Source organism: Notothenia coriiceps, unplaced genomic scaffold (assembly GCF_000735185.1).
Source record: "Notothenia coriiceps isolate Sejong01 unplaced genomic scaffold, NC01 NC01_scaffold00021557, whole genome shotgun sequence".
Lineage (NCBI taxonomy): Eukaryota > Metazoa > Chordata > Actinopteri > Perciformes > Nototheniidae > Notothenia > Notothenia coriiceps.
The window spans coordinates 92,732-102,987 of record NW_011354258.1 but is presented as its reverse complement, the minus strand read 5'-3'; the positions used below and the strand labels follow the sequence as shown (position 1 = coordinate 102,987).

Below are 10,256 nucleotides of genomic sequence, written 5' to 3'. Positions count from 1 at the left end.
GGGGGGGAGTTTCGTGCTGATATTTTTTTAATGTAAAATGAATGTTATGTTTCTATCAGACACTAATCTTGTTTGAGTTGTCTCCAGTAGAACCTCTTCACTGTATGTTTTGAAAATCAGTATAAACCTTTAATTGTGTAGTTAACATTTCTGAAAGAGAAAAAGTAAGATCCTTGGTTGTATTTTAAAGGTCCATCTATGACCTGCCATAGACAATGTTTGAATTGATCGGTCACTTTTATTTTGCTGTTGTGTGAAGGACTTGTACGAAGCATTTCTTTGCTATTATTAAAGACTGACTGCCACTTTGAAAAGTCTGTCGTTTAATGTTTGTTATTTTAGCACATTGACATTTAGATAGAGGATCAGTATAAACATTATATTCCAAAAACATAATTTCAAAATGGAAGCAGACAATCATGCATTACAACATAAACAAAGTTATGTTTCTTGAGGGGTCTGTATAGAATTGGAAAAGTGTTTATTTGAGGTCACCTTTTATGCAGAATCCACTTTTGTCTTTTATAAATAAACACGTTTTACCTGTGTTAAGAGATTCTGAAAGTTTCAGGAAAAAAGATTCTCTCTTTTTGTCCCGATCCATTTATATAAAAACCTGTCTGAAAATGAGCTGATTTTGTCCACTTTGTGATGTGACAAGGTTTTTTTGGTTGTTTAAGCATTAGCCAATAACCAACCAAGGTAACACACACACACACACACGCCTTATCACCTGAATCTCCTAGAGACCACCATTGTGTTTTTTTAACCAATCATCATTCAGAAGGGCGTGGCCAGCAACAGCTCTTTAGCATCTAAAATTCCTTGAGAGGAAAAGCTTGGGAATACTTGTAAACAGTGACAAAAGATCTATTTGCATATAATCAATTTCATCATGGTTTTAAAATAATACTGTTCGTCTTGTGAGAAACAAAACAAACACTATTGCTTGCCAAAAGTAATATTTTTAACCATAAAGAGCAAGCCTACCAAACGCACACAACTTCAAAAACATCATTGATTTGGGTTAATGTTTATGAATGCGGCGAGGACAGCTTCTTACAGCTCATGATTACAAAGGAAACTGTTACATATCGAAGAACTGCCATGCTTTGAGATGTTTGCAAGTTTCTTTATACACCAGATGCAGGTAATATATTTAGGCGATACGCTGGTGTTCTAACCACTTTTTTCCAGAAGTGTAAGCGATACTGCTCAGATCTATCCTTATTACTCTAAATATATGTTTTTTTGTTAAACTTCCTCGTCTCAAGATATCAATCAGAATCAGAAACGGGTTTATTGCCAGGTAGGTTCACACGTACGAGGAATTTGACTTGATGTCATGGTGCATAAATACAAATTTAAAACAAACATTAAAAAAAGTACACAGATAGTGAACTATGTTAAGAACACTGTCATACAATTATAGTAAGATAGCAATAAAATAAAGCAGTAATTTACATCGAAATAGAATGCAATCAATTATAGAATATAAAATATGTGCAATAAGCAATATTTAAACATTGTGTGCATTAATGTAATGCATATAGAGTCTGTATAGCCAAATATACCACTCATCTCAGTATTAAAGTCTACTCCCCATAAANATGTTGACTGAAACCGTACCCTTATCGTCCTCCCTTCCTATAGTCCCCACACCATAGGACACCTTATTCTTGGACTGAGTAAGTTATTTTACGCCAATCCCTGAAACACGGCTGACCACGTAACAATATGTCAAAATGGAGTGTTACTGTTCCTTAAAAATTAAGGATTTACACATATGTGGGATACTTACGTAGTCTTTACTTCTACTTATTAGATTTATCCGACGAAATTATTAAGGAAATAAGTTTTGTATGAATAAGAAAAACATACAGTAACCCCTATACGTCTATAGAGTCTGTCCTTGAGTAATAAACGGTTCGTATACCGAGTCAAGACAGTGCTATTTGTGTTAATATAACAGTTCGTCCACGAAAACGGCCGTCTATCAAATATGAATTTATATCACTCGGACCGTATGATGGCAGTACCGAACTGGTAACATAATCATGTCGACTACGCGTACGAAGTGAACTCACATACTTCGTAAGACATACCCTGTCGTTGCTGACTAGTATATGGACAACGATACAAGTTATTTACAGCTTGTAGATGGACCCGATTGGTCTTTACATTTATCACCAAGTTTGTCCTTTTGATCTGACCAGTTGGGAGTGTTTCCTTTTTGTAATGTAGGATAATACGAGTCTGCGTATGTAGGAATTGATATAAGTAGATGGAATCTCTACGTTAATACACATCACTACCAATTAAAATCCTTCCTACGTTTCGTATCCTAACTATAGACGAGGTACATGTTACTATATCATTCACGGAGACATTACTTCCATCATTCGGAATGATCATGTTTGTAATTGTTATTTTGTGTATTGTAGTCCTGACCGACCTTATCCATACATCGACTCATAGCACGACTTCGGATGTGTGTGTACTTCGGGTGATTTTAGGTACCGATACCGTCCGTCTGGGTCTGTTCCCAGACATAAACTCATGTTCTTTGAATGATTAACGTTCTATGTTATACGATAACGAAGTAGACATTTTTACTCGTTCGATACTCCGCGGCTAAGGTACGATTCTTCGGACGATTCATGTTACGATAACTAAAAACCTTTCTTCAATCCCAATAATTATTGACGGTTTTATAGAGTGTGGTACGTGACTCATTACCTTGTAGGCTGTCTGTTATAACGCCTCAATACCGCTGTCGAATATCATGGAATGTTGGACACGGTTTCACTTGACATATTGTCCTCTACTTACAACTATCGTTACTAAGTTAACCAACTATGTACAGTGTACTCCACAGTGGTTCGATATTTGTTCGACAGACTATTTTTCGTTCACCCACATCTAGTATAAAGACGACTTGTAGAATTTATACGGTCATACTTCTATCGAAGGAGAGGAAAGATAAACGAAATGAACGGAAATACTAGTACCGACACCTGGTCTGAGTTGCAACAGACAGACAATCACGGTCATATAATTCCCTGTTTCGGCATATTTAACCCTTCGGATCTAGTTACCAAAGAGTTTGAAAGTATGGTTCCTGGTGAATTGGTTATTTTTTTGGAGCGTCTGGTGGTTGAGGTGTTTATAGGTTTTGTGTACACAAAAAGATTCTTGTCTAATGTTTTACCATGTTTGTTACCGTTGTACACACTACTGTCGCACAACGGCGACCCGATATACTACGTTAGGCTTTGAATTCGAGCGAGGTAACGCCTTATAAACGCGCTCTCACGCCTTTTGAATTTTAAATTAAGATAAATAATGTTTACACTTTAAAATGGTTATATAAGTTGCCTGGTTATCCCCGCGAGTGCCTGGTGGCAGGCGCCTGGTGGTGAAACGCTTCTGTGACCATTGATATCCGGTATACCGCAATCGTCGTCATGACACTTTTTTCAGGATCTTTCTTAAGACGACCTGTCTAATTTACTGAAATAATTGGGTGTCTATTTGTCAACCGAAATTCCGATTTGTACCGTGACTGAACACATGGCGGAATTTCTTTACCATTGTTTATATCTCCCATTATTGAGTAGTCAAGAATACACAAAGTAACTACGAAGATTTCGGAAACTAGCACAATTAGTATCTTCAATAAAAAATTTTGACTTTAGTTTTGCTCCCCACGGGGTTATGTAACACTCGTAAGACAGATGACTCCGGGGTCGCACGTAACATTTTACCCCGTTATCCCCAGGAGTCGGGGTAAACCAATCGTTACCACAGCTGTTCCACCTTACTACAGTGGGTCAGCAAAAATTAGAAACATAACTTACTAGGCACGGGTTTCGCTGACTTTCGGACATTATGACCTACGAACTAACCACATCTGAGATTCACTACGTATAATACATACGTCTAACATACACGACTAGGTAGATCGTGACCAGAGTCGTCGATGATTTACAAACAAGACACATACATACACCTTGACTGCATTTTATGTTCTCACAGATTCTTTCTCATTCTACTATAGTACTAGAAATCTTTGGTTGTCTATCCTATTACACCAGATTGTAATACGACTAAATTTAACAGACTATAATCAGTCACGTACATGTCATTTACTCATTTTATAGACAAGCCCGTATGAAATAATATCGTAAAACACACAAAGTTTGATGTCATTTTCGTTCAATGCCTTTGAAGTTCTCGAAATATACAATAGGTCATCATAACGACTATTACTAGGCATACCAATTACGTTCACTTTACAAACACGACGTTCCTCAGTTAATGAAGAGTATACGCAAAATATCTTTATGAGTACTATATTTACATAAACGGCCGAAAAAAAATACGAAACACATACATTAAATAATATTAATACATTAGCAGAACAGAAAATAGACCTGGGACTGAGACATTATTTACAATACTAACTAGACTGGCTGTGTAACAAAACACAGAGAGACACTCCATTAATAGATAGTATGTCACTTCTCTGACTGAAACCTATGATAATAACTTGACCATTGACGTAGTTATGGGAAAACAAAATAGAATCTTTTTCCCCATGGAAAACAAATTATATTATATAAAATTATAACAACTCATGAAGCAACATAATGCATATATCTTCCAATTTGCTTTCAATGGGGGAGGCATAGTAGTATTGAAAGAGTTCAGTTTTTCCAAATCTCGCTTCGCTAAAAATGTCTCTTGCATACATAGTGTGTCACATTTCTCAAGAAAGTTGTCAACTACAATGCGGCGAGCTTTATCCCCTGCGCTCTGGCCCATACGAAGGCCACGACAAAACCCGAATAGTCATTTAGCGAGACAAGTGAGTGCCCATAGCACCAGCAGGCACACTCATTCCCCCCGCAGTAGGTGCAGTGTTTGAGCCGATAATTCCCGCTCTGCGTGGCTAATAATATCGCCGGACAAGTGCCACTTCTGGCCAGATCTCCGGATTGTACATTTAGCTGACCTCATTGCATTCAGCAGATACTTTAAATGAACCGTGAAATGAAAGCTTTTGATGCAGTATACAATAATGTTCAAATTAAAAAGTTATCCAAAGTAAAATGCTCATCAAATGTAATGAAATAGATAAAATCATACCTCACAGACAGACACAAAGAATGTGTCGGTCTAGAAAATGACACCTCACAAATGTTGTTGTTAATGATGTTGGTGTACCTCAAGGTTTAACTCTGGGTCCTCTGTTATTTAGTTTGTATGACCTTCCTAAGATTGTCCACCTGTCAGCAATAAGCTGATGATAGGGTCATATATCTAAAACAGGGGTGCCCAATACGTCGATCGACCGGTCGATCGCAAAGGTAGTGTGGATAGATCTTATGGCATTGAAAAAAAAAAGTTAGCCTATCATCCATCCTTACTACGGCATTTACCACTTGATTGACGTACAGGTAAGCCAGTCTGAGATCTCATCTTTTCTAACACGCAGTTCACCAAGCCAGCTGCAAGTCACCGGCAAGCTGATTACCTAGTTAGCCTTCCAATTTATACAATTCTACTAAAGAAAGGGTATACAATTGACATAATGACCAAAAATGTACTGAGTTGTATTGTGCCATACAGGTTCATGCAGTTATGCAAGGTACACCAACATAAGGTATACTCAGCAGTGTTTCCCATACATCGATTCATTTGTGGCGGGTCGCCACAATTAAATATCGTCCGCCAATAGAATCAAATTCTGTGGGAAACACTGCTCAGTGTATATAAATAAATATATGTTTAGCATTTTTAATGTTGGTAGATCATTTTGACTTGGTCATTTTAAAAGTAGCTCCCAAGCTGAAAAAGTGTGGGCACCCCTGATCTAAAACATTAGGGGTGTTGAAATTAAACATTTCTACGATGCATCGCGATGCGGACGTGGACGATTCTGAATCGATGCAGTGACAGAACATAATCGATTATAGCGTAGTAACGTTGCTTCCTGATTTTCCGGCCGCGGCTTTACAATAAAGTTTTTTTATTTTCAGATTGAAATTACCCTTCATGGCTAAATCTGGCATATTTTACAGTCCACCAATAAATGCTATTTTTACTTTAAATATATATTAGTCATTACATTTTTCTCTCACTCTCAGGGCTACACTAAGTCCATAGACATCTGGTCAGTGGGCTGCATTCTGGCCGAGATGTTGTCCAACAGGCCAATCTTTCCTGGGAAGCACTACTTGGATCAGCTCAACCATATTTTGGGTAATTATTGTTTTTATTTCCTGTGTTTTTAGGACAAGTGTTTCAACGTTGTTGTTTTAAAATGTCTACGAACCCAGCAGAACTTCTCTGGGTTATCCTTTTAATTCTAATATTATCAGTACATTTTAGGTTAACGATGCTTGGCTATTGGTCAGGGGAAGAAAACCTGAATCAGCAGCCATAGTCTGAATAGTTCACACTTAGTTAGTACCAATAGCTTCCTGGTGCCACTCCATAGATTTTGTAGCTGTTAATATTCAATAATTTAGCTGTACTTTTTGGTGCTAGACCACATATTGCTTGTCCCATCTGTCCTTTTGTGTTTCCTTCAGACTGTTAAGTACTCAAAACTTTAAGCAAGGGCTGTTTTAATGTAGCAGTTTAACTGAGATTTGTGAACTGAAACAATGAGTTATTTTCTAAAATCTTCTTTGTTCTTCAGGAATCCTGGGCTCTCCCTCTCAGGAGGATCTCAACTGCATCATCAACATTAAGGCCAGGAACTATCTTTTGTCGCTGCCTTTACGCTGCAAAGTGCCGTGGAACCGCCTCTTCCCCAACGCTGATCCCAAAGGTGAGAGCCAGGGCAAACTTGTAATCGCTTAAAACGTTGCCTCTGATCATGGAATTACTAGAATTGTATTATAATTAAGAAAAAAACATTTACCCACTACTAGCACAGCAGTCTGGCAAAACAAGTGGCAACGTTTGGAGATGGGAAACTAGAGGCATTGATTGTGGTTTCAAGGTACAAAACTACAATATATGTAGATTATTGAGATTTTAAACATGCAGAAGCTGAAGAAATAAACTCTCAGGAAGCTCAGAATTGAGTTAAAATAGCTATACTTTTTAAATGAGTGAAAGTAAGTCTCTTACTTATATACTTGGTAATAATATGTTAACCATTTAGGGCTTAATGGTGCCCTCTAGTGGGCTAGCATTGATGTTTCAGATGAGATAAACCTTTATTAAAGGAGAGGTGTCATGGCCATTTTCACTGATGATAATTCCATTGTTGAGGTATACTAAAATAGAAAAATACTCTGCAATTTTCCAAACTCACATTGGTGTCGCATACAGCATCTCTGTAAAGTATGTGTATTCAGCAGTATTCACTTTCTCCACTAAACGGCTCGCTGCAGCTCCCCCCCCCCCCCGTGATTTCCTTGTTTAGCGATACACAGCGAAACACAGCCAAACTCAACCTGAACACACACAAAGTCACAGCCGAAATAAAAACAATAAGTGTGGCTTGATATTGAGTAAGAAAAAGGTTTATAGGTTGATAAACGCTGTGAGAATGGGTCTGCAGAGAGAATTTTGCCGCGATCCCAACTGTCTGTTATCAGCCTGCAGCCAGGGAGCAGAAATCAGCAGAGCTGCCTGCACTGAGTGTGTGTGTGTGGATTGGTCAATTTGGACCAATCAGCGGGGGCTTAACGTAACGGCTCCGCGGACATAACGTAAGGGCTCCACGGACTGGCCCATTTAGTTCCGGGTACGTGCTTTTGTAAGCACGTACCCGGAAGAATCAAATGGAAGATGACGTTTCACCAACGAGGCGTTTTGGGGAGGTATTTTCTGTGTTAGAGTTTTACTCGCTACAGGGTGTACTTTAAGGGTTTTGACTCTGCACACCGTTTACATGCAGAAAAACCTTCATAACACACAAGGGGATGGGTAATAACCGGAAAAGCATGACATGTCACCTTTAATACCAGAGGGGAAAAGTGATTTTTTTTATATGGGGGTCAAGCCTTTGTTTTTTGTGGCGCCTTGGTCAAAGAGGAGTGTCCGAGGTTTAGGGACCTCTTCCTGCTCCCCTAGTGATCCACCACTGGCTCTTTGGTCTTGCTAATGTTGATCTGGAGGTGCCTGTTTTTACACCACCCTACAAAGCTCTCCACCAGGAGAACTGAATCAAGGGTTCTCCTCTTTGTGCTGCAGCTCTGGACCTGTTGGACAAGATGTTGACCTTTAACCCTCACAAGAGGATCGAGGTGGAGGAGGCCCTGGCGCACCCTTACCTGGAGCAGTATTACGACCCAACAGATGAGGTGAGAAAGTCGTCAGTTTGTGCTATATAGGACTATTGGAATGAGGACACTTAATCTTGTTTTTACCACAATGTAAGTTTGTTGGCGTCTGTATCACCCTGTCCTCTCCGCCTCCCTGTGTAGCCTGTTGCAGAGGCCCCATTCAAGTTTGACATGGAGCTGGATGACCTACCCAAAGAGACACTGAAGGATCTCATCTTTCAAGAAACTGCACGTTTCCAGCTCGCATTTAGGTCCTAACATCTCAAACAGGTGAGTCTACATTCCATGCAATCAAGTTTATAACCTGAAAACGTACATAAAGAGAGGGGCAGTGTGTAAAACTACAGGTGCATTACACAATTGCAATTAGCTACATTAAAGTCTTGAAACATTCAACTTTTAAAATGTGACACTCCTCGCCTCTGCTTTAAAAAGGTCGCACAGTTGAGGGTCCATCAGGAAAACTATTTTAAATACTAATACTGCAGGTGAGTTGTGTTACAGCTTTAACAACTACTGATTTAATATGTGTTTGATTTTACAACTCAACGCTCAAGTGCTAAAGTGAGGATCTTGCATTACAGTATAATATAGATTTAAATGTTGCTTTTATAAAGTGTAAAATGTAAGTTTTCATGAAGATAAAGGCACTTGAAAAACATCTATTATACTTAATGGTGTAGTACACCATTAAGTATAATAGAGTTTTTTCGGACATTTTTAAGGAAACAAAAATGATGGAGAATTGATTCGGAAGCATCAGAGATGTTTATGGCATTTAATCTGCACTCGCAAAAATATCAAAAATGTTCCAATTTAGCTATATTACCATACATTGTGGCTTTTTTTTATGTAAAAAAAAAAAGGTAAAAGTATTTTAAAATAAAATGACACTTGAGCAAAAGCGATAAGAGATAACCCAAACATTTCTCAAACTAGCCATATTCTTGATGCCCACCCATTCTCTGCTAACCACCAGCTGCTCCCTGAAAGGCCTCTTTTTGTGATAATAACCATCCTTGCTGCCTTTTACAGCATATCATTCACCGTGTGTCAGCGTATGTAATTACTGTATTTCCTGTGCAGCAATTCGATGCATAACAAAAGTCTACTGAAAAGCAAAAGAGTGTGACATCTCCTTAATTAGAGCAGCACAAAGCTGCTCTGCAAAGGCAACAGTTTGATTGTTTGTGCAACTTTAAAATGTATTTTCAAACCCAATGCTCTTATGTCAGTATCTGTAATATGTTCTTGTATATCAAATGCTGCAATATAACAAATTTCCCCTTAATGGGATCAAAGTAGAAGCAGAAGGTGATTTTACATTTATTTCAAATATAAAATACCTGTAAATGGTTTATTAAAGAAATGGAATATTCTTGCTGGCAAGAACACCTTCTTCATAGTTGAGGGTTGGGACTCTAAAAGGTTCAGAAGCAAGGCCCAGTATCATATTTAATACGCAGAGGCAATACATAGTGCATTTTAAAAAATGAAACAGGAAACAACACCAGCAAATGCTATTGCAACCATTTCAAATAATAAGAAACAGAAATACCAGACGGGAAATGTATATATTTAATAATGTTCTCTCATGCTTTGCTTCCGCTTATTACGCTGCTACTTAGTACATATTGATTTATAAATTACCGTATTCCCAGCTAGACATTTTTGTTTCTGAAAACATTCTGAGAATGTTACATTCATTGTTCTAGGAATGTTTTCAGCGGGAAGTTTTCTTTTGTTCCCAGAACGTTCTTCTGAAAGGTAGGATAACGTTCTCTAAAAACATTCTTAAAATGTATGGTGATAACCTTCTTAAAATGTTTTTGATAACATTGTTAGAACATTATGCCCTAATATTCTTAAAACGTTTTCATCAGAAGCTTTTATTTTGGTTCCCAGAATGTTCTTCTGAAAGGTAGAATAACGTTCTTTAAAAACATT

At 38.0% G+C, this 10,256-nt stretch overlaps 1 protein-coding gene across 1 annotated transcript in view; it reads left to right on the top strand.

Moving 5' to 3' along the window:
* mapk1 (mitogen-activated protein kinase 1) overlaps nucleotides 1-8,610 on the top strand; it is a 32,272-nt gene extending 23,662 nt beyond the window's left edge. Inside the window, exons 6-9 of the mRNA XM_010780298.1 lie at nucleotides 6,153-6,267; nucleotides 6,710-6,841; nucleotides 8,218-8,327; nucleotides 8,451-8,610. Of these exons, the coding sequence (XP_010778600.1) occupies nucleotides 6,153-6,267; nucleotides 6,710-6,841; nucleotides 8,218-8,327; nucleotides 8,451-8,567 (474 nt within the window). The 3' untranslated portion in view covers nucleotides 8,568-8,610. The remainder of the gene's footprint in view (nucleotides 1-6,152; nucleotides 6,268-6,709; nucleotides 6,842-8,217; nucleotides 8,328-8,450) is intronic.
* The last annotated feature ends 1,646 nt before the right edge of the window (nucleotides 8,611-10,256 follow it).